This window comes from Canis lupus, chromosome 19 (genome assembly GCF_048164855.1).
Source record: "Canis lupus baileyi chromosome 19, mCanLup2.hap1, whole genome shotgun sequence".
In the NCBI taxonomy this organism is placed as follows: domain Eukaryota; kingdom Metazoa; phylum Chordata; class Mammalia; order Carnivora; family Canidae; genus Canis; species Canis lupus.
In genome coordinates this window covers 2,167,533-2,192,975 of record NC_132856.1, presented here as the reverse complement: position 1 = coordinate 2,192,975, position 25,443 = coordinate 2,167,533, and the positions used below count along the sequence as shown (strand labels likewise).

The window sequence follows — 25,443 nt, the reverse complement described above, 5'->3', positions numbered from 1 at the left end:
TCGACTGACTTGTGTGTCGTTCTTCCTTGCCATGGTCAGGGGAGATAACGAGCTGGTGTCCCGGGGCCAGCCTGGTGAGAAGCGTGTGCTTGGGAACACCCGCTGTTGTGGATGCTGCCAGGGGCTTTGCCAAGCGCTGGATGGGCTGCTGCAGTCCCCCTTCATGGCAGTCCCAGGGCAGGGGCATCTTCACTGCTCTGTCCCTGATGAGCTGGAAAGGAGAGGGACTTGTCTGGGGTCACATAGACTGAGAAGTGCTGGAGCGAGTCTGGACCATTGTAACCTTGGTCTAGATGATCTGTAAGAATTAACGTTTACTAATTTCTAAATATTGGGGCCTTGTGATAGCAGATGTCTAGTAAATATCTGGATTTCAGTGCTAAATAGGAAATTTTTGAACAAATTAGTGTCTCTTTACACTGAGATGATTATTTTTTCGTCCTTATGAAATTCTGAAGATGGGAATTTTTGGAAAGTTTTGAAAAAGAGTTTTCCATTTTTAATTCTCTAAAGAATGTCTGCCATTGTTTTAAAGCTTTATTGGTACTGAGATACTTAGTAAAGAAGCAATATACATTTATCAGTACTATTCTTAAACTTTGAAGTAGTATGACAAGTTAAGAAGGTATATTTGGGATTTGGTTATTAATTTATTTTGGGAGGGTCTGTATTTCTTTCATAGGTTTGCATTAGAACTCTAATAGGCACTCTGAGCTGGTGTCCACAGCTGGCAAGTAGGAGTTTGGGATCAGCTAACAGTTGGTGTAGGAGGAATACAGCTGGAGCACTGAGAGAACCTTTTCCCTCTGGCCAGGCACTGGCATGTTCTAGAAGCTTCAGGTAGAAATTTCTTGGGAAGGGTTAACTTCAGGGCCCTGTTTGGTTCCTTTACCCAAATACTTTGTCCTCCCATTTTCCTCTTTGCTTGGTGCTTCAAGAGTCCTAGGATATGGGATGATTGATTGGGTGTACTGGTGTATAAATCCCTGATTTGAATATTCACTGGAAGTTTTTAGATTTTATTTTTAAGTAGTTTCTACACCCAACGTGGGCTTGAACTCACAACCCTGACCGAAATCAAGAGTCACAGGCTCCACCGACTGAGCCAGCCTGGCGCCCCTCAATTAAATTTTGCGAAAGTATGCCAATGCTCATTATTTCTCTAAGGGTAGTCTGACTGTTTAAGTTACTTAATTGAATAACAAATACTTGTAGAGTGAATTGATCAACAACTGAAGCTGAATGAACAAATAAGACTAAAGAGGTATTTACTAGAATTATTTTTTTGCTGTAATCATTAAATACTGCTTAGAGACCAGTTGCCAGTGCCTGGTGCTAAAGGGACAGTATGGATCAGATAGACTCCCTATCCTCAGGATGATTGTGGCCTAGGGGGAGGAAGGAGTGTTAGAGGTTGGAAATACAGTGGTAGGGGGTGAAGGGGAGCCCCTCAGAAGAAGTTCCATGGAGAGGACATAGCTCCAGAGTGCCTGGGGGGCTGATGTCTTAGTTCTCTGTAATCCCTAGGGTTGGGACCTTGAGGTAGGGCCTTGATCCCAGAGCGCAACAGCAGGACAGTTTTTTTTCGCCACTGGTCACCCCCAGATGACTCAAATTTGTTTTGGAATGATAGTTGTGGAGTGAAGCACAGATTTTTGATGAGATGTGAGCTGATCAAGCTGATTCCAAAAATATCCCAGAGTCAGAGTTTAGCTTATGTCTGGCTTCTGAAGATTTGTGTTCTGTGGCAGGTTTTACAGGCTTCCGAGGGCTGTTCTTGTCATGTAGCAGAAAGAGCATAGGCTTTGGAGCCAGAAAGACATGGATTCAAGTCTTGCTCTTCCTGTTACAGTTGATGTGACTTTAGGAAATGTTATTTAGACTCTTAGGTCATTTCCTGTCTGGAGAAATCCCTGTCAGCTCAGGGATTTGAGACAATGTATATAAAATGCCAGATAGGTTATAAGGCAGTGCTTTTCTTCAGCATGTGGCCATTTTGGATGCAGCAGGTATGGGAGGGGTAGATGTTACCTTGATGGGTTGCTTGCTAGCATAACATCTCAAGCACAAATGAAACTTCCAGGTCTGCTGAAGGACATAAAACACCTAGTGTTCATTTCTCTTTCAGATCTCTTCCCTCAGCTTGGAGTTCCGAGCTCTCTCAAGCACAGCAGCGATCTTGGCAGCCCAGGCCAAAGTGAGCTCAACAACATAGACCTGGCAGCGCTCTTCTCCGATGCACCAGGTGATGGTGGTGTTGCGGCCGGGGCCTCCGACGAGGCGCTGAACTCTGGCATCTTGACTATTGATGTTACGTCTGTGAGCACCTCGCTTGGAGGGAACCTTCCTGCTAACAGTAGTTCCTTGGGGCCCATGGACCCTCTGGTGTTGGTGGCGCACAGTGATATTCCTCCAAGCCTGGATAGCCCTCTCGTTCTGGGGACGGCAGCTACGGTTCTTCAGCAGAGCAGCTTCAGTATGGATGACGTGCAGACTGTAAGTGCAGGGGCATTAGGCTGCCTGGTGGCTCTGCCTGTGAAGAACCTGAGTCCGGACCCACAGGCTTTGACCTCAGGTGGTCATTTAGCAGACAGCACCAGCGCACTGACCTCTCCAAGCCCTCCGCCTGGAAAGACCAACAGCCCGGAACTGCTGACTCCAATCAAAGTGGAATTGGACTCGCCTCCTGGCCCCGACACTGTCAGGCAGCAAGAACGGAGCCGAGGGACACCCCGGTCGGTGTTCTGCAGCCCTGCAGAAAAGCACAGTCCTCAGAAAGACACGGGGCTCAGTGCGGGGACCGGCAACATCTATTTGGTATGAAGTGCTCTATTCAGTCACCACCGCATAACTCGCTTCTCTCACACTCAGTTTTGAGGATGTTCTGGATTAATCGTTCATGTGCAGACATTTCTTAATGGTTTGCGAAAAGACGGAGCCCTGGACTACAAGTCTGGAAATCCAAGTCTGGAATTCTGATCTTGAGTCTGGAACTGACTAGGTTTTACGACCTTGAGGAAATCACTTACCCTGTCTGAGCCTAAAATTCTCATTTATTTCTAAAATGAGGGGTTTGGGCTAGATGATTTCTAAGGTCCTTCTATGATTCTGTGATGATGGTTTTTTTTTTTTTTTTTTTTTCCCTTGGAAAAAGAAAGGGGGGTATTTCATTATGTTGAAATGTTCTGCCTTTGTGCTTTTTCCGGAATAACAGGTCCTTAGACTTACTAATGGCCAGAGGAAGAGGATTCATGACATCAGGTTTAATAGAAACTTTAAAACCATGCAAAAAGTTCTTTAAAAAAATTAGAATAAAAAAAGGGAGTGGTTGTGAGCTTTTTTTTCTGGAGGGCTATAAGAGTACTCCAATTTTGAGGCTCTACAGTTAAATACTTTATATTTATGTCAATTAATACATTTAATATAATTTAATTTAAAGTAATTTAATTAAAGATTTTTTGGGGAGAGTCTATTTTCTCAGTCTCAGATGGGAATGATCAAATAAGTTTTTTCTTTGTGGCATAGGTTAAATTTGATGGTGATATTTATATTGTTTAAAATGTTAAATCTTACCACAGTTTTTTTAAAAAAGTTAAATTCTTTGAATTAGAATCAATTGTGAGGGATGTGGTAACCCATCTACCATGAGCCTTTCAGTCTGAGAGAAGCACCTTTTCTGACGGCTCTCCCTTGTTTGTGGCAGAGCTGTCCTCACCAGCCTTTGCTTAGGTGGCCAGAGCAGTTGCTAAGCCACCCAGGAGACTGGGCCAGGATGGGAGATGACCGAGGCTCCGAGGTCAGTGGGGAGGAAGGGCCTGTGTGGAGGGCCTTGGTACCTCGGGAGACCGTGGTTCTTGGTGCCACTGCATCTCCAGAGCCGTAACTGTGGGTGGAGGCAGGAGGAGCCACCATGACCTTGATCCTGACCCCTTGTTCATTTTCTCGCTAGCTGTGTGACGTTGGGCTGCCTCGATTCTCTGAGCACAGATGGTGTGTGGTGAATGGGTTACAGGTATGCCACAAGCTGTTGAGGGCTATTCTTTTTCTTTTTGTAGTGATGAGGGTTAAACTGCTTTTCTTACCAAACATTCACAAATTTACAGACGTGAAGTTCCATTTGAATACTGTTTGGCTCCCTCAGTAACTGTCCTGAATTCAGTAATGTAGTTATTGTTTTGGTGTATATAAAATTTTTTGAGTCCAGCACCTGCCACCAGAGCGGCCTCTATAGTGGGATTTGAAGTAGTACCTCCCGTACAAGTGTTGTGTGGCATGTTCTGGAAAATGTTGAGAAGTGCTACAGTTAATTAGCCCTGAACCACCAAGGGAAGGCTGGTTGTTTCAGACAGCAGAGAAGTGTGTAACTCCTTTTATAACAGTTTCTGTGTAAAGTATTTTAATATGTTTAGATTTTGGAGGAATAAACTTTGCTTCTCTGGATAATAAAATTATGTATATTGTTCCAACTCTCATTCTGTTCAGTTGTTACTATAATTGGATGTAGCATTTGATTCTCCGTGAACCTGCTGGAGATCCTCAGAGATTATTGGACTCTACTCTGTTCTGGAGGCAGACTTAGTGCATTTCCGTAGTTCCCTTGCTACCCCTCCTTTACCATGTGGCATGAGTGACTGACACCCTTTTCTTTGGTCTCAGGAAAGTGGGGGCTCAGCAAGAACTGATTCCCGAGCCATTCAACTAGCCAAGAAAAAAAAGCAGAGAGGAACTGGGAGCAATGCAGGTGAGGCTGTGTGTGCTGGGGGACTGAGGGGTCTGGATCACCCAAGGCCTTCATTAAAGACAGGAGAAACACACAGAATAGGTGTTTCTGGTTCATTGTGTTACCTTTATGTTCACAATGTCCTTTATCAACTCTTTAGTTTTATGTGAACTTTAAGAAAAAATTACCAGCAGAAGTTCCAGCCTCAGTATGGACATGTTTAATTTATCTCAAAGAAGCTGTGCAGTTAGTGGTCGCAGATGCCAGTGTCTGCTGCCTAGCAGGGTGCTGAGGTAAAGAACAGGCCAGGTGTCAGAAGAGCAGAGGTGCGAACCCGATGCTAACTGGTCATTGGCCCCTGACCTTGGTTAGCCCTGGGGAGAGCCTGGGGACAGGGCTGCTGCTGTCCCAGGAGCGAAGGGTTCCATGGAGCCAGCCCTTGGGTGGCACGTAGTGTGATGGATACCCAGTTCAGACATACGTTGAAATCTTGTCATTTTTTAAAATGTCAGTGATATTTTTGAATTTTTAAAAAACACTCTGGACCAAACCAGACCTGCTAGTTTCTGTGACCTCATGCATCTATCCATCCATCTGTCCGTCCATCCAGAAAGTGGAATAGTGGGATGCAGTTCTTAAACTGGTAAATCCTTTTGTAAAGGTAACTGATTTCTTGTAATAACATTATCTGCAGATTTTCTATGTCTCTTTATCTAGAATTTGTTTTTTAGAATACTAAAGGGTAGGGGCGCCTGGGTGACTCAGTTAAGCATCCAGCTCTTGGTTTGTGCTCGGGTCCTGATCTCATGGGTTGTGGGATCAAGCCTTGTGTTGGGCTCTGTGCTCAGAGGGGAGTCTGCTGGAGATTCTCTCCCTCTGCCCCTCCTCCCACATGCATGTGCACATACTCTCTCTGAAATAAATCTTTAAAAACAATATCAAAAGGTATGTAGTATTAGCAATACAGGTTTATATTCTGTTCTTAATGTCATGGCTTCTTTAACTCCCTGATTTGTGTTAATCAGTTTTCATAAAAGCAGATACAGCCCTATAATGGATGTTGTTCATGTCTGTATTCGCTGTGACTTGAGAAGGCTGAAGTGTCCAGATGGCACTTGTACAGATAATAAAGAAGGTGTGTGGCGGGGGGCGGTGCGGGGAAGAGGTCTGTAGAGTGAAAGAATTCAGCATGGACTAAGCAAAAGGAGTCAGTTGCCTTTAACTTGATAGATCTCCGTTTGAAGGAAAAAGAACACTGGGCATTCAGGTATCTGGTACATGTTACACTGATTTCAGTGCTTTGCTTTTGGGATGACATCTGCAGAGATGGTTTTATTTATTTTTAATTGTTTTTATAAATATTTCAGCATTTAATCAGAAGGACACAAAAAACATAGTTGCATGCTATTATCACTTTAAAAATAAGAGTATTTCATTAACATCTATCTAGCAAGTGTTCACCTTTTCAGTTTTCTTGGATGCTGTAAATGGTTTTTATTATAACTATTTGCTTAAATCAGAAGCCAAGTAAGTCTCATATTACTATTGGTGGATATGTTTCTTAAGTTTCTTTAACATCTGTAGGTTTCTCCCTTCATTTCTCTCCTGTGTATTTGTAGAAGAAACTGGATGGTTGGTCTTTCAAGTTGGTGAGTCTAGATTAGGCTGATTGCGGTAGTTTGACAGGTTCCTGTGTCTTCTCTGTTCCCTATATGTCAGTAGTTACACACCTGATTGAACTTTGATCTGGTGGGTCAGCTGTTGGGAGTTGACACAACTCCTTTGCAAGTGGTGGGGTGCTCTTCCAGAGGTCCCTGACATCTGGTGGTCGGTTTGTCCTGCGGCACAGGTTGGCAGCCACTGATGACCAGTGACTGGATTTAATAATTCATGAGGGTTTGCAAAAGGTATTTCTCATTCCTTTCTTGTTACTAGCTGGAATATTTCTGTAAAGAGTACCTTCTCATCCATTCTTTACCTTGAAGTACAGTCCTAATGTAATGTCAGGATAAATGTCTGAATCTCTTTTTTCATCAGTTTTCAAAATGATGAACTGTTTTCTTTGCATCCTCCAGTGGTGGTCGGAGTATTTTTTATACAGTCATTGATTTAAACATTTTATAGACTGTTAAGGGGAAATAGAAATCTGGAGCCTGCCACATATCTAGCCTTCAAATATGTACATGGTACAAGAATCTTCTTGTATTTGTGAAGGCTTACACCTTTGCTCCTCATGTGTCTTCCTTGAAAAGCCCTCATGAAGTCTTGTAATCAGCCAGGAAATAGAGGAATGATCCCTTTTACAAAATCTTGGGGCCAGCTCTGTTTCCCCGCCTGTTCTATTTTGCTAGAATTTCGGGCTTGCAGAAAATATGATTCCCTAGTTGGCCATACTCTGTGAATATTGTCATTCACTTGTGTTTTCCAGCTGTAGAACCCTTCTCCCAGCCTCCCCTCATAGGACCATGTCCCATAGTCCTGGTGTGTTTACCTGAGTCCTAGGGAGTGGGCTGCAGGCTTTATCTGAATTTGCCACCCCCTGGGGTCCCTCTCCTGTTCCAGGATCCTGTCTGGATCCCAGGTTGCATTTCATTGTCACAACTACTTTAGGCTATTATGAGAAATATTGGACTATAATCAGTATTTCAGTATTTATTTTACTGCTTAGACTGTTCCAGCTTTGGCCACTGGGAGCTCTTTCGGTTGGACTCTTGTGCCCCTTTCAATGTGCCCTGGTTTTTTCTGAGGGGGCATTCCCTACCTTCTGGCACCATCTTGTGTTCTCATTACCCCAGAACAGGATCCAGCCATTTCCCTAAGGAGTACTGTTCTTTTTATTAGAAAAATTTATTAGAAACCAAGGTATGATGAGTGAAATAAGTCCATCGGAGAAGGACAATCATCATATAGTTTCGCTCATATGTGGAACATAAGAAATAGTGAAAGGGATTATAAGGGAAAGGAGGGGAATTGAGTGGGAAAAATTAGAGAGGGAGGCAAACCATGAGAGACTCCTAACTCTGGGAAACAAACAAGAGGTAGTGGAAGGGGAGGTGGGCGGGGGGACGGGGTAACTGGGTGAGCGCACTTGGCGGGATGAGGACTGGATGTTATACTATATGTTGGCAAATTGAATTTAAATTAAAAAAACAAAAACAAACCAAGGTCTGGGCCCTCCATGTGGTTGTTGCTCTTCACTACCTGTCATTGTGTCTAGGCCCTCCCAGCAGGCAGTATCTTCATGTACATTAACCCATGCTGGCCTTGTTTTGAATTTAGAATATTTTATATTTTAGAATAGTGATAAGGCCATACATTCTATGTTTCTTAACACGCCTAGTTCCTACATCAGCACTTTTCAGTTAAATATATTCATTTAATACGAGTTCAGGTCAGATGTTGCCTCGTAATTATCTTTGGTACCAAATTTAGGGAGGGAAATGTAGGTTTGGGAGGTTTTTGGATTTGGGGATTAAAGGATTGTTGTGTTAGAAGTCTAAGAACAGAGAAGTTGCAGGGAAACAGGACTTTGTGGAATTAAGTCATTTAAGCACAGTTGAGATTTCATTGTTAAATATGGTTAAATGCAGAGTGCACATATTGATTCTTAGAAAATGTGCAATCTGAATGATTTGAAAAATAAGGTATTGGGTCTGAAATTCAAGGCTATTCCCTTTGGGTTGCTTTTGCATATAGAAAATAAAATTGTGCCAGTTTCTCTACCTTTAGTACTGTGGCTCCCCTCCTCAAAATAAACCAAGAATATTTTGTCAACATAAAAAGTAAAGAGAAACTTTCATTCTTGAAGCTGATAGTGAAACTTTTAAAAATTTTTTCATCAACTGCAGGACTGTGAATAGACGTATACCTTTCTGGTCTCTTAAGAGCTGGGCAAAGGAAAGAACAAAGGACTTAGGCGAAGATGCAGTAAACAGCAAAACTGTGTGTCTGTGTGACAGTGAAAGTGTAAATGTGTGACTGCCTTTTTTCTTGACTGAGTCAAATAGCGAAATTCCAATTCTGCGTGATCTAGAAGAGACACAGGCACACCCTGAATGGAAATATTTTAAATTAAGACCAGATAAAACAAAAATCACAAGGGGTTAATACTAATGTTAGACTACTAATGTCAGTGTGGAAGTCGAAACAGTTGGGGCAGAGAAGATTTTTCCTATTTTTGGTTGCTGTTCACATGTAATCAACTGCAAGACTAAGATTTGTAACCATGCATGTATTTATATGAAAACTTATAATATCAAACAAGATGAAGTAAAAACTGGTGGAAATCTAGGAGAATTGAATAAATGAAAACCTACCAATATTGGAAGTGGGTAATTGAAGTCATTTGCAGATCAAGCACAAAAAAACACAGGAAAGATGTTTACAATGGGATTAATAAAGTTGATTTAATAGATCCTACTCCATAACCATGGGATTATTAATCAAAATTAAACCAAACAAATTAGGCCCTTAGGAAAACCATAACAAAGGCTTTAGGGGGTATAAAACCCAACTTGTCTTTACATGTTTTTAACTATACTGTGGTAAAATAGAAAGTAAAAATTACTTGGAAAACAAGAACTTACTAAATTCTGGTAAAAGAAGAAATAAAAGCTGATTAAGAATAGTTACAGAAAAACTGGATTGCCATCCACTTATGAGTGTGAATCGAGCCAGCATCTTCTCTGCTTATTTTCTCCCTTGTAAAATGGTAATAACAGCACCTACTTAGGATTCTTGTGGGGATTAAATGAAGTAATACAGGTGAGGTGCTGAAAAGCACTCAGGGTCAGCTTCTTGTTGCTGTTGTGTGTGCAAGCAGGAGGTGTGGCCAGAGCCAGATTCAGGTTTATGCCCAGATTGCCTGCTTGTTACATGTGCAGAGGAATCTAAGTGGAATAGCTATTATTTCAAGATGGAAAAAGAACAAGCCTAAGGAGAGTCAGATCCAGATTTGGATGCCTGAGTGTGCAGCCTATTCGTAGTTAAAATTGTTCTGTGTGGGCTGAACAAAACATCCTGCAGTGGATGTTAACTAACCTGTTAGTTTCTACCTCCATCTGAGTGGTTTTATCAAGAGAAAAAATAAAGCATAAGTGAATTGCACATATTCAGTGGAGAGTAAATAATCATGTAAAGTATATGGTGATAAATTGGAGTACTTGCAGGAGAATGCATAATTTTGCAGAAAAACAAATCACCATTTTTCAAAAATAAGAGTATAAACAGTTCAACAACTGCTGGCTGAGGTATTTCAGAGGCTCATGCTTACCTGATAGTTATACAGATCATTTCTACTCTTCCGTGGAATACCTACATTAAACGGTATTCAGGGCTCTGTGGAAAAGGGGAAACTCCTTATGATCTGGAACCCAAAGCCTGACAAGGATACCTCTCAAAAGGAGAGCTATTGATTAATGACTTGGAAAAATACATGGCGAATGTTCTAAATAAAATATCTGTACAGTTTGGCAAAATATTTTAATATTCTGACCAAGTGAGTTTTAATCCTACAGCTTGAGAATGATGAATGTTAGGAAGTCTGGTAGTTGGGTTATATTATTTTTCCCAATGGATTTTGTATTTATTGAAAAAATTGGTATCCATTATTGGTAGAAATAAGAATGTAATAAAGATTTCGTAGCCCAAACTAAGAGCCAACATCACACTGACCGGTGAGTTACCAAAGGCATTCTTCTATATGCACGCAAGAATTGCTTTTGTTACCATTGGTGTTAATGTCGCTCTGGAGGTTCTTGTCATTGAAATCAAGAAAAATAAGAACTTGTAGGGAGGAGATAGTAACTTAAGAGATGATTTGACCACTTACTGGAGAGCCCTAAAGAATCAGTTGAAAATGGTTAGCACTTAAGAGACGTTTAAGTGACTGCTTGTAACATAAATGTATAGCCATCAGGAGTGTACTGTGTGCAGCAATGGCTAGTTAGGAAATGCAGTGGAGAAAATACCTCATTCACAGCAGCAACACAAATCCCAGAATAAGGAGGAAACTTCATAAGTGGGAGGACATAAAGGAGGAAGAGGAGACAAAACTTCACTAAGAAAAGAGAGTTCCAGATGTCATGCCTCCTTCCTTTTGGTACCTGTGCCTGCTAAGTGCCATGCGGGGACACCATTGTTCATGTTCTCCGGGGGGAGCTGGGCGGAGGGAACTGAGCTGCGGCGGGGGGAGTGGGGATGGGGGTGGGGAGGACATCAGATAAACAAAAACAGTAAATGATAAATGTGAATAAAACAAGGAAATGGGTCTGTGATGATTTGCAGTTTTTAATAGGGTAGAGAGAGTCCTCAACAGAGGAGGAGATCCTTGATGGAGGGAAGTGAGGAAGGATGCCATGTGGACAGATCTAAGCAAAGTCCCTGTGAGCCTGAGGCTGGAGGGTGTTCTCAAAGAAAGGCCTTTGTTGTCAGAGGGAGGAGGCCCATGGAGGGGGGAGAAGGGGGGACCTTTTCGGAAATAATCTGAGAGCTGGTGAGAGCCCAGGCTGTTTAGAGCCTTAGGTCATTGTTGGAACTTTGGCTCTCACTTGGAGTCAGATCAGAAGACATAGAGACATAATTAGAAAAGTGACATGATCTTTTTAAAGGATCATTCCAGCTGTTCTGAAAATAAACCATAAGGGGCAAAGAGAGCAGATTGGGGTTCTTTGCAGGCCCCAGTAGGAAATGACTGTGGCTGCAGGCACATGGGCTGCCAGTAGGAAGAGGTGGGTAAATCCTGGATCTGTCTTAAAAGATGGAGACGACAAGATTTGCTGACAGCTGTGGAGTTCGGAAGAGAAAGAAGTCATTATTGCAGACATGCTAACTCTTCCCACAGTATTTGAAGCAATTCCATTTGAAATTCCGAGGAGATTTCAGAGTACTTGGTGTAGGAAACTACAGGCAGGGATTCCTGAGGACCCACAGGAAACTAGCCTGGTTGCCCTGCATTTGCAGGGACATCTCACAAGTGACAACCGTTGAACCTGTGGTGGTCCTGTGCCCCTTAAGCCAAGACAAAGGGACATACATTGATACACAGGCCTGAGACCTACACTGTTTTATGCGTCAAGGTGGCTCTTCTCATTGTTGGCAAATGAGTGATGGCCTTTTGGGAGAAAAGCTACTAAAATTCCATATAGGATAAAGAATGAAGGTGAGAAGTTTAGGGCTTTTTTAAAGGCATGGAAAGCTGTGTGGATAGCCAGCTCTTGCTTTGTCCTCATCTGTGTGCTTTACATGATTTAGCTCGTGTTTTGTCTTCATAGTAGCTCCCTAAGGTAGAGACTTACTACCAGCATGCTCTACAGCTGGGTCACCAAAGCCACTTTCCCTTATGCACTCACTGCTCAGAGGGTGTGGATGCCCAGAGCAGAGCAGAGGCACAGGCCTTGGAGATCAGTGGACACTGAAAGGTTTTTGTTAACATAGCATGAAATGCTAAGAGAGGTGAATCCCCCCATGGGGGGGAAAAATGGAGATGAGGCATGAGTAGGCGCTGTGCAGAAGGCTGTTGACCAAGAAAGAAGCATCTCCTCTGTGGGCAGAGGGGTGTGCTTGGTGCTCAGAGTCAGGGTGTGCATGGAACACGGGGATACAGTGTGACATTTCTGGATGGCCACTTGATGCTGTTTTCAAGAGCTAGAAGATATGGGTAATGTTCAATCATGAAATGACTACTTGTAACTTCTCTTGAAAAAATATCCTGGCATCTACATAAAGGTACATGTGCTAGCTGCTGCCAGGTGTGGAACTGTGTGTTACTAAATATTTATAGCTCATGTCTGCCAGTAAAGCTGCACACTTCCTGCATATTTTTGGTAAGTCCCTGCTTGTAAGAAAAGCTGACATGTTGTTGGTAGACACATTTGTGTTATGTATTTGTATAGAAACGAAAATGATAGAACACATACCCTTGTGTAGTTAGTGTTTTTTTCTGAATGTTAAGATTATGAATTTTTAAATCATTTTTCATCATTTTTATTTTCTGTATTTGAAAATACATTAACCTTGTAATTAATAAATATTAACCCCCCATTTAAGAAGTGGAGCCAAAACAGCTGTCATCCCCCTCCCTTCCCAGGATGGAGCATACCTGGGGCTCTTGGGTGGGCTCTTCAGCTGCTTCACCTGGAAACTGAGACATGTAGTCTGGAATTGGTTTCCTTCCCAGAAGGGGGTGATGAGAGAGCCGCAGGGAACACAGACAGGGGTCAGGCAGCACGGGCAGCCCCTGTGGCTCCTTTAGCATCACCAGCTTGTCTAGCGATGGGCATGCAGATGGAGGGCCAGGTAATGTACGTACGTGGTGCCACTGGAATGTTTGAATAACAGGGTTGGATTGAGCCACGAAATTAAGTCAGTGATCAATTTTTTATAGTATGTGTACACATATTAAAATTTTTAAAATTTTTTTCCTCACATTGAAGCAAAAAAAAAAATCTTTGGGCATTTATCACTAGGCTCCTCCCATTTCTTCCTCTTGCTGCCATGCTGAGAGCAGAAGAGCCACACTGAGGGAGGGAGGACAGGAGGAAGGTCCCAGTGCAGGCTGTCTGTTAACTGGAACGCTGCAGCAGTTGTAACTTTTTTTACAAGAGAAATCTGGGAACATTCACACAGGCACTGGGCCTGAAAGAGTGGATTGTGAACTTGAGTGTCATGAAGCTTCCCAGTGAGGTGGATGGGGATAGTCTGGATTGCAGCTGGAGAAAACCCTCCCTGGTGCTGTGGGAAAACGTGTGTCAGAAGCACTCCGGGCTTTTTCACCCCTTGCCCCCTCTCCCCCCCCGTGCCCTGTAGGCTCCATTTAGGCACTCTGGATGGCAGATGGGGCCTGTGATGGAGCAAAGTGGATGGTAGGCTGTGGGGAGGCTGTCTGGTCTTGTCTTTGCTTTTAGGGTCTGGATGATTTTGCTCTAGCTGTCCATGGTAGTTCCCTCTGCACTGCGGACCTTCACATACCAGGGTTAGGGCCTGCAGGTTGGGGTAAGCACAGCATGTTTGCCTTGAGCAGCTCTCCAGAGAGTGAGCCTCCTGCCAGTACGCTTGTGGCCCATCTCTGCTCATTGCTCCCTTGGGGCCGAGGTTCCATTTGGTTCCTGGACCAGAGCTGTGGTGTTGAGGGCTGGCATAGCCAGATATCTGAAGCAGGGTAAAGGGGCTTGGTGGCCACACATTTCCTGTTGTGGTGGGTGGTGGAGAAATGTAAGCCTCCTGTCCCTGAATGGGCTGTGAGTTGAAGTGTCTTGCACCTGGACAGTGAGCAGGCGATAAGGATTTTGTCGGTCCTGACCATGGAGGCCTGCCCTTTATTGACCAGCAGCTGTCACTTACTTTGTTTCTGTTAGCTTTATGCCTGCCCTGTGCTGTTCCTGCTGGAGTGCATGTCTTGCTTCCTTTCTATCTCCTTGGTAGTCACCTGTTCCCCTGCAGGTCCTCCCACCTTGCTGTCAGGTGAGCATGGAAGTCTGACTCTGGCAGGTGTCTAACCCTTGTGAGGAGGAGGCCTTTATTGAACATAAAAGTTGTGATGGCTGTGCCTCACGTTTCTGGAGTTGTGCTATCCATGCTGCCACATGACGTGATTCATGGTGACAGTGTCAGAGTCTGAGGGTCAGAGCACCAGCTCAGTAGTCAGGAACATTGTTGAGGCCTGCTCCTCTGCTTGTGGTGGCTGTGGGCAAGTGCCTAAACTCTCTGGCTCCAGCATCCTCTCTGTTATGGGAGATAGGACCTGTCCTTCTAGGTAGTTTTGCTGGGGCACAATAAGGAAAACAGTGGCAGGGCTTTGTGTATACGTGGTTTCAGACCCCTGGCTCTTAGAGCTCAGCTGACAGAGGTGGGACCATGCCGTGGGAGCCTAAGCCTGCCATCCTTGGCCAAAAGTATGTGCTCTGGCATGGGTGAACTATGGATGGTGCTGGGATGCACTCTGTCCCATAGCCAGCCCCCATTTCTCTGTTACCCTGGGAGCTACTGCATAGCCTTTTTTTTTTTAATGTTTCTTTTTATTTATTTGTTTATTTATTTACTTATTTATGATAGTCACAGAGAGAGAGAGAGAGAGAGAGAGAGAGAGAGAGACAGAGACACAGGCAGAGGGAGAAGCAGGCTCCATGCACTGGGAATCTGACGTGGGATTCGATCCCGGGTCTCCAGGATCGCGCCTTGGGCCAAAGGCAGGCGCTAAACCGCTGCGCCACCCAGGGATCCCCTGCATAGCCTTTTTATGTGAACTATAAGTCACCCTGCCCAGCATGCAGATTTGACGTTCACAGCCTCAGGAACTGTCCTTCCTAGGCTCCCAGGCAGGGTTGGCCAATGGAAGTATTGGCAGGAGATTAGGTGGAGGGAGGAAGGAGGAACCAGGACCTTGTTCTCATTTCACTTTGGTAGTTTTATGACAATGGCTGTTTCCCCCATGGTCCCAGTTCTTGATGGGCAGCCCTGGACCCAGACGTTGTTCTGGATTCTGTGCTGACTGGGGTGTTTGCTCCTTAGTGCGCCATCACTGGTATACTCACTGGCGGCATGGAATCCCTCTGGTGCAATACCTAGAGTGTTCCTGGGGCCCTGATGGGACCCTAATGCCCTGTAAACAGTTTCCCCAGGACTGTGACTACATTATGGCTGCCAGGTTATCCCAAACCTTTCCCAAGGCCTCTTGGCACTACTGGCCCCCTCAGTGTTTCTACGGTGCCCTGTACTGTTTCATCACTGCATTTTGAATGTAGGTCCATCTGTATGTCCCTGAGAAACATCTGTACTTAGAACACGGGCAGCCATCATAAACTTCATGGTAAGGATCACCACTATGGCCCAGTACCCAATGGAGTAAAGATACAGTCAATATTTGTTTAAAGAATGATAAGGCACGAATTGATAGCTAATCACTGGACACCTTTCAAGTAAGAGCCATCCAGTTAGCATACTCCAACACTACACTGGACAGAGGTAGAACAGTTAATTCAAGCTGATTGTATGCCCAGCGTTGTTCTGAGGTAGTTCTCAGAGCAGCCCTATGCCGTGCAGCTCTATACAGTCCCATTTTCTGGGTAAGGAGCCTGAGGCACAGAGATGAGGTTGGTGGGGGCTGCACAGGTGATGGGTGACTGCCCTAGGGGTGGAATCCCAGGCTGACTGGCTCCAGAACCTTCAGTCAGCCTGCCAGCTCTACAGCACACAAGAGCCGCATGGCTCACCCTTGATGAGTGAGGTGGACGTGGAACTCCTGAGTAGAATACTAGCACCTGAGTTCTGGATGATCTGGGCTTGTCCAGGGTTAGGCAGCTGTCTGTATAACTTGCCACATTAGAAAACCAAAGGAAAACCACGTTATCTTCACTAATGCCAAACAAGGCAGTTGAAAAAACTCATCGTTGCTGATTTTTAAAAATCATAAACCTTAACTAGGAATTAAAAAGATTTCCCTAATAATAGAGAGCAAGTTAGAATAGCAGTCAACGTTGTTTTCAATGAGGAGATGTGTTCCTATTATAATCGGAAGAACCAACCAAGCCAACACTGCAATAACATTGGACATTTTTATGGAAGCTTTAGAGAAAAATAGATAATCAAATAGGAAGATGTGACTACCTATTGATGATGATTATTAGGCTTAGAAGACCCAAGGGAATAGACTCAAATAATTACAAACAAAGATAATTGCACAAAACACGTTAAGATATATCCCATGAAGAGCTTTTCTATTAGAATAATCAGAAAAACAATAATGAAAAACAATAATAAATCTCACTCATAATGGCAATAAAAGTAATAAAATATCTAGGATTCCCAGTGATGCATATGCCTGAGCCTGGATAAGGTCCTGTTTACAGCTTACTATGTACTTGGGATGGAACATTCAATTCAAAGTTTACATCTTTTATTCAGTTCCTTAAAAATCCCAAAGGAACTTTCTAAAAGAAAAAAAAAACACCTGCCAGTTTTAAGTTCATCTGGAAGAATAACTTAGTTAAAATCTCCATGCAAGATTCGAAAAAGAGTAATAATGGGGCAGGGAGACCACTGTGCTGGGGACCCAGGCCTGTGGAGGAGTGTTGGTGCTGAGACTCGGCCGGTGCTGTGACAGAGACAGGTGGGGCGGCCGGAGCTTGGGCATGCAGGCTGGCATAAGCTTAAGATTCACATTCCTTCACTGGTTTGGTAATGTTGGTTCAGTCTTTGGGAAGAAGAATGGTGGATTTCTTAGGCACTTTCCCCTGCAGTCCCACCACCAACCACTTCAGCCTTTTGATGTTAAATGTTTAGTGTATAAACTATGCTTGTTACTTATTTCAATGATACACGTATACTTTTATCTGTTCTTTGCTGTTGAACATGAATATTTTTTCTTGTGAATAAATCTGTTTTGTGGTATATCCTTTAATAGCCGTGTAGGACTGAACACATCCGAAACTATAAGAGCATTAAGCCCCGGCACCATCCAGGATATGTAATGAGTCCAGCCTCCCATCCTCAGGAGAATTGGGGAATAGGTACTCACATACTTCACTGTGTTCTGTGGTTCAGTGAGGATCTCCAGCAGAGAAAGCTTGCACGAGACCAAAGTCCTATCCCTCCACACACACCCCTGGTGGGGGGAAGCAAGACATCGGAGCCAGTGGTATGCAGGATGGAGAGCTGACCATCTTCAGTGCAGATCCCTCCCAGGCTGAGGATGCCACGAGCTTGAGTTGGCACTGCGTTGTGTAGCTGTCAGTATAGGGGCATCGTCAGGAGGTGTGTGGGCAGAGTGCTTTGCCAGAGCCAGGCTGTATGCTACAGGCCTCACCTATTCTGATAGTGACTCTCTGAGGGGATCATGCTGCAGTGTGGGTCACGGATGAGTCAGTAGGGACTCAGGACTATGCATCGGTGTACTCTTGATCACTTGACTATTTCATCCCCAAATAGGGTTGTCTTTTAGGTCTCTCTACCTAGATGTCAACTTGCTGACTAGCTTTATCTTTCTCTTCTGTCTGCTCTTTCAGGTTATCTGCACAATCCAGTGTTTCAGATAAATGTTGAGATTATTGAAGCAAAATTCAGTTCATTATGAAGATGACTTGCCCCCTGAAGTTTTCTAGATTTCCACTATGAGGAATTTTTTGTTTCTTGACATCAGTTTATGAGTTAAGTTAGTCACATTACATTTAATGCCATGGCATCTTTTACTTGTGAGGATGGCTGCATGGCCATTGTGGGGTTCTATGTAGAGACTATTTGTTGGCTTTAAGCCTCCAGCATCCTGACTCAGGAAGGGTGTAGGTTTCAGCTGATTTACATGTTGACAGCACACTACCAGATGGCAGAGTAGATTGTCTGGAGTCATGTAACCCAGCACCCTGCTCCCATGAATCCAGCTGGTGAAGGCATTTTTTCTTCTGAGCAGGGAGTCAAGAGGCTGGGTGTGGGGCGTTCAGCGTGCCAGCCCAGGTTCCCCTCTCCTAGTCCTGCCTTCTTCCCTTGCAGCTTTCTCAGGGTGCCTATGGGAAGTGTTCAGCCTGTCTTCTAGGACCTGGGGTGGATGAGAAGACTTTGAAGGGGAGGGGAGCATGGCTAGTTTGAAGGGGATCTGCTTTCACATTGTCATCTTCCATTAGTAATCTTTGAGACTGCGTTTGGGTCCAGGACTTCTGCAGGCTCTCTTGTTCGCCTTTGAGTCCTACCCCACCACCAAGCTCCCTATGGTGAAGCACTCCAGGGTGTGTATAGAAACAGTCTTCCAGAGCCCCAGATCCAGGACACTTCAGAGTGCTGGCTTCAGGGAGGCATCTTGTATGGATTCACTCATACAGGCATCAAGACTGCCTCGGGCCACTGTGGCCAGCTGGGCCTTCCTCATGCACAGGTTTTAGGAGGGTATGTTGAGATGTTCTGAACTGATATACAGTATACAGTATACTGCCTCGGGCCCTGGGTGTGTGAGCTCTCAACTTTCTCACCCTTCTGCTCTTGTCCTAGCAGGAACTGCTTTTAAGGAGAATCCCACAAAAGCAGCAGTGTTCGTGTATATAAACCTGAGCAGTTTTTTTAACTATTGACATTTCATCCCTAGAACAAGTCATTAACCAGAGAAGGTGCTAGAGCACTTCCAGTTAGAGGCAGCGATTCTTCTCAGTGCCACTGTGGTGTTGGTAGGACTACCAGATTGTCAGGTACTGGATTGAAGGAATAGATTGAAAAGAGAATGTGATGGTGTATGCTAATACGGCCGTTAAAACCAGTTTAGCTTATAATGTGTCACCAGGTATTCTAGTTTTAGTCCACCTTATTTTCTGTTATAAAATTAATGCCTCTTGCGTCGTTTTAATAAAAATACAACCAAATTTTGATTGCTGACTAGTTTTTCCAGCAGTGTATACTGATTTTTATGGAAACTTGTAATGCTGATGTCTGGCAAAATTAAATGGCATCCATTTCCAATTTTGACCACATGATTTTTACTTAAATTTCCCATTGTTTGCATAGCATACATGGTAGTACACGTCTGGTGAAGGGACACAAGGCTTTGATCATACTTCTTGCTTCATAGGTAACATATAGAATATGATCTACACAGCTTTCATTGAATCATTACAAGATACATGAGAAATGGCTCAACGTGATCTTGTTTTTGTCTTATAAAGCTAGATAATAAATAGTGGATATACATATTTAAATATTGCTTGCTTTTAAAAGTAGCTTAAAAAGTGGAGTCCGGGCAGCCCCGGTGGCGCAGCGGTTTAGCGCCGCCTGCAGCCCAGGGCATGATCCTGGAGACCCTGGATCGAGTCCCACATCAGGCTCTCTGTATGATGCCTGCTTCTCCCTCTGCCTGTGTCTCTGCCTCTCTCTCTCTCTGTCTCTATGAATAAATAAATAAAATCTTAAAAAAAAAAAAAAAGTGGAGTCCAAGATGGTGGAGTAGGAGACCTTAGTTTTGTCTGGCCCCAGGAATTCTGCTAGATGGCTGTTAAATCATTCTGAACACCTGCGAACTCAGCCAGAGATCTAAGAAAAGAATAGCTGCAACTCTACAAATAGACAAGTGACTACTTTCTGCCAAGAATGACAAAATGGAAAAACTCGCCTCAAAAAAGAGAACAAGAGGCAGTTACTGACTACCAGGGACCTAATCAATATGGACTTAAGTAAGATGTTGGAACTGGAGTTCAGAGTAACAATCATAAAGATACTAGCTGGGCTTGAAAAAGGCATAGAAGACACTAGATCTGTTTTTGGAGAAATAAAAGAACTATAACAAGTCAAAAAAAAAAGCTATTTAATGAGATGCAATAAAAAATGGAAGCCCTAACTGCTAGGATAAATGAGGTAGAATAGAGAATTAGTGGTATAGAAGACAAAATGATAGAGAACAAAGAAGCTGAGAAAAAGGTAACTAGAATCACAGGAGGAGAATCTGAGAGATAATTGATACCATAAAGCAAAACAATATTAGAATAATTGGAATCCCAGAAGAAGAGGAAAGAGAGAGAGGGAGGCAGAAGGTATATTGGAGCAAATTATAGTGGAGAACTTCCCTAATCTGGGGAAGGAAACAGGCATCCAAGTCCAGGAGGCACAGAAAACCCCCCTCAAAGTCAATAAAAAGAGGTTAACACCTGACATATAATAGTGAAACTTGCAAATCTCAGAGACAAGGAGAAAATCCTGAAAGCAGCTCTGGGCAAGAGGTCCATAGCCTACAAGGAAAGAAACATTAGATTGGCAGCAGATCTCTCCACAGAGACCTGGCAGGGCAGACAGGACTGGCAGGGTATTATTCGAGGTCCTAAATGAGAAGAACATGCAGCCAAGAATACTTTATCCAGCAAGGCTCTCATTCAGAATAGAAGGAGAGAGAAAAAGCTTCCAGGACAAACAGAAACAAAAGGTATTTGTGATCGCCAAACCAGCCCTACAAGAAATATTGAAAGGGATCCTTTAAGTGAAGAGAAAGCCCAAAAATAATATAGACCAGAAAGGAACAGAGACGATATACAGAAACAGTGACCTTATAGGTAATATGATGGCACTAAATTCATATCTTTCAATAGTTACTCTGAATATAAATGGGCTAAATGCCCCAATGAAAAAAACACAGGGTATCAGATTGGATTAAAAAAAGACCCAGTATGTAAATGCTGTCTGTAAGTGACTTTATTTATTTAATTTTTTTTGTAAGAGACTTTAGACCCAAAGATACCTCTAGATTTAAAGTGAGGGGGTGGGAGCACTTGGGTGGCTCAGTGTGTTAAGCATCTGTCTTCAGGTCTGGTCATGATCCCAGGGTCCTGGGCTCGAGCCCCGCATTGGGCTCTTTGCTCAGTGGGGAGCCTGCTTCTTTCTCTCCCTCTGCCTACTGCTCCCCCTGCTTCTGTGCTTGCTCTCTCTTTCAAATAAATAAAATCTTTAAAAAATAATAAAGCGAGGGGGTAGAAAGCATTTATCCTACTAATGGACATGAAAAGAAAGCTGAGGTGGCAGTCTTTACATCAGATGAATTAGATTTTTAAACCAAAGAGTGTAATAAGAGATAAGGAGGGTCACTATATCATCATTAAAGGGTCTATCCAACAAGAAGATCTAAAAATTTAAATATTTATGTCCCTTACATGGGAGCAGCCAATTATATAAGCCAATTAATAACAAAAGTAAAGAAACACATCAATAATAACACAGTAATAGTAGAAGACTTTAATACCCCATTCACTGCAATGGACAATAATCTAAGCAGAAGATCAACAAAGAATCAAGAGCTTTGAATGACACACTGGGCCAGATGGACTTAACAGATCTATTCAGAACATTCCATCCTAAAACAGCAGAATACATATTCTTCTCGAGTGCACATTGAACATTCTCCAGAATAGATTACATATAGGGTCACAAATCAGGTCTCAACTGGTACCAAAAGATTGGCTCATTCCCTGCATATTTTCAGACTTCGAAACTGCTTTGAAACTGGAATTCAATCACAAGAGGAAATTTGGAAAGAACTCAAATACATGGGGACTAAAAAGCATCATACTAAAGAATGAATGGGTCAACCCAAGAAATTAAAGAAGAATAAAATTAATGGAAACAAATGAAAATGAAAACACAACTGTTCGAAACCATGGAACAGAATGCAGCAGAGGTGCTCAGGAGGGAAGTGTATAACAATACAAGCTTTTCCCAAGAAACAAGAAAGGTCGCAAATATGCAACCTACCCTATACCTGAAAGAGCTGGAGAAAGAACAGCAAATAAAGCCTAAGCCTAGCAGGAGAAGAGAAATAATAAACATTAGAGCAGAAATCAATGAAGTAGAAACCAAAAGAACAGTAGAACACAGCAACGAAACTAAGAGCTGGTTCTTTGAAAGAATTAAATTGATAAAACTCGTGGCCAGACTTATCAAAAAGAAAAGAGAAAGGACCCAAATAAATATAATCATGATGAAAGAGGAGTGATCACAACCAACACCGAAGAAATACAATTTTAAGAACATATGAGCAACTATATGCCAGCAGATTAGCAATCTGGAAGGAATGGAGGCATTCCTAGAGATGTATAAACTGCCAAAATTGAAACAGGAAGAAATAGAAAACCTGAATAGACCCATAACCAAGAAGAAAATTGAAGCAGTCATCAAAAATTTCCCAAGAAACAAGAAGAGTCTAGGACCAAATGGCTTCCCAGAGGAATTCTACCAAACATTTAAAGAAGAATTAATATATATTCTTCTGAAGGTGTTCCCAAAAACAGAAATGGAAGTAAAACTTCTAGACTTTTTCTATGAGGCCAGCATTACCTTGATCCCTAAACCAGAAAAGACCCCACCAAAAAGGAGAATTACAGACCTATATCCCTGATGAACATAGATGCCAAAATTCTCACCAAAATAGGATCCAACAGTCATTAAAAGGATTATTCATCACAACCAAGTGGGTTTTATTCCTGGGAAGCAAGAGTGGTTCAGCATCTGCAAATCAGTGTGGTTACACCACATTAAAGAAAGGACAAGAACCATATGATCCTCTCAAGAGATGCAGGAGAAGCATTTGACAAAATACAGCATACTTTCTTGATTAGAACTCTCCAGTGTAGGGATACAGGGAACATTCCTCAATATCATAAAAGCAATCTTCGAAAAGCCCCCAGGAAATAACATTCTCAGTGGGGAAAAACTAAGAACTTTTCCCCTAAGGTCAGGAACATGGCAGGCATGTCCACTGTCACCACTGCTGTTCAACATAGTACTGGAAGTCCTAGCCTCAGCAGTCAGACAACAAAAAGAAAGAAAAAGGCATCCAAATTGGCAAAGAAGTCAAACTCTCACTTTTTGCAGATGACATGATACTCTATATGGAAAACCCAAGACTCCAACCCAAAATTGCTAGAACACATACAGGAATTCAGCAACATGGCAGGATATAAAATCAGTGCACAGAAATCAGTGGCATTTCTATACACTAACAATGAGACTGAAGAAAGGATTAAGGAGTCAATCCCATTTACAGTTGTACCCAGACCATAAGATACCTAAGAGTAAACTTAACCAAAGAGGCAGAGGATCTATACTCAGAAAACTATAGAACACTCAAGAAAGAAATTGAGGAAAACATGAAGAAATGGAAAAATGTTCCATGCTCATGGATTGGAAGAACAAACATTGTTAAAATGTCTATACTACCTAGAGCAATCTATATATTCAGTACAATCCCTATCAAAATACCATCAACTTATTTCACAGAGCTGGAAAAATAATCCTAAAATTTGTATAGAATTAGAAAAGACCCCCGAATAGCCAAAGAAATGTTGAAAAAGAAAACCAGAGCCGGGGGCATCATAATGCCTGACTTCAAGCTGTATTACATGTGATCCTTGAGACAATATGGTACTGGCACAAACACAGACACATAGATCAATGGAATAGAAGAGAGAACCCAGAAATGGGCCCTCAACTCTATGGTCAGTTCATCTTCAACGAAGCAGGGAAGACTATCCAATGGGGAAAAAAAGGACAGTCTCCTCAACAAATGGTATTGGGAAAACTGGACCATTTTTTCACACCATGCACAAAAATAGACTCAAAATGGATGAAAGACCTAAATGTGAGAAAGGAATCCACCAAAATCCTAGAGGAAAATTCAGGAAACATCCTTTGTGATCTTGGCCACAGCAACTTCTTACTAGGCACGTCTCCAAAGGCAAGGGAAATGAAAGCAAAAATGAACTATTGGGACTCCATCAGGATAAAAAACTTATGTACAGCAAAGGAAACAGTTGACACAATGAAAAGACAACCTACAGAATGGGACAAGATTTGCAAATGACGTATCAGATAAAGGGCTAGTATCTAAAATCTAAAGAACTTCTCAAAGTCAACACCCTGTGAACAAATCATCCAATCAAGAAATGGGCAGAAGACATGAATGGATATCTCTCTAACGAACGTAAAAATGGCCTACAGGCACATAGTGCTCCACATTACTTGGCATCAGGGAAATACAAATCAAAACCACAGTGAGATACCACCTTATACCAGTGAGAATGGGGAAAATTAACAGGGCAGGAAACCACAAATGTTGGAGAGGATGTGGAGAAAGGGAAACCCTCTTACACTGTTGGTGGGAATGTGAACTGGTGCAGCCACTCTGGAAGACAGTATGGAAGTTCCTTAAAAAGTTGAAAATAGAGCTACTGTGTGACCCAGCAATTACACTACTACTAGGTATTTATGCAAAGGATACAAATGTAGTGTAATGATGGGATACCTGCATCCCAGTGTTTATACCAGCAATGTCCAGTGTAGACAAACTATGGGAAGAGCCAGAATGTCCCTGAACAGATGAATGGATAGAGGATACACACACACACACACGCACACACACATACACACACACACACACACTGGAATACTACTCAGCCCATTAAAAAAATGAAATCTTACCATTTGCAACAACATGGATGGAACTAGAGGATATTATGCTAAGCGAAATAACGTCAATCAGAGAAACTTATGATCTCATATGTGAAATTTAAGAAACTAAACAGGATCATAGGGAAAGATAGGAAAAATCAAGACAAAATCAGAGGGAGACAAACTGTAAGAGACTCTTAATCATAGGAAACAAACTGAGGGCTACTGGATGGGAAGTGGGTAGGGGATGGGGTAACTGGGTGATGGGATGAGCACTGGGTGTTGTATGAGACTGATAAACCACTGACCTCTGACCAATAATACATTGTATGTTAATTAATTGAGTTTAAATTTTAAAAGAGCTACATTACTTGATGCTTTCCTTAAGCGATTTCACAGTGGTTTTCATAATACCCCTTAAACCATGCTTTGGTGTTTATTTGAACTGAAAAGTGAAATCGGACCTTTTGTGAGGCAGGAGCAGTGTCCTGATGGTCCAGACTGCTGCTGCCAGCGCTGCGTGCACAGATGTGCACAGATCCCCGCGAGCTGCACCGGAGTGCTGTCATTGTGATGAAATTACATCTAAAGCACAGGAGTATTTTATTTAAAATGTTTCTTAATTGGCAGAAGTTGTGCTGACCAAGTCTGAGGCTAGCAACGAGAAGTACTTAGAGAGAAGTACTTAGACGCAGCCGCCTGAGCCTCCTGGAAAAAGTCACAGTTCTCAGTGCTTTTATAGTACAATGTTGCTTTTGATATTTCATCATTATCAGAGTTTCTAATAGGTTTTGTTATTTTGGTTGCGTTTGCATCTCTAATAATTG

At 42.7% G+C, this 25,443-nt stretch overlaps 1 protein-coding gene across 2 annotated transcripts in view; it reads left to right on the top strand.

Moving 5' to 3' along the window:
* Window positions 1-25,443, top strand: part of ZXDC (ZXD family zinc finger C) — a 44,570-nt gene that overhangs the window by 11,432 nt on the left and 7,695 nt on the right. Inside the window, exons 6-7 of one of the 2 annotated variants that reach the window (XR_012011418.1) lie at window positions 2,129-4,012; window positions 4,657-4,741. Coding sequence is in view for 1 of the 2 variants with exons in the window: in XM_072784845.1 (XP_072640946.1) it covers window positions 2,129-2,817; window positions 4,657-4,741 (774 nt within the window). In the remaining variant the exon portion in view is untranslated. Of the gene's footprint in view, window positions 1-2,128; window positions 4,013-4,656; window positions 4,742-25,443 lie in introns of those variants that run through there. The other variant, XM_072784845.1, reaches the window with a different exon arrangement.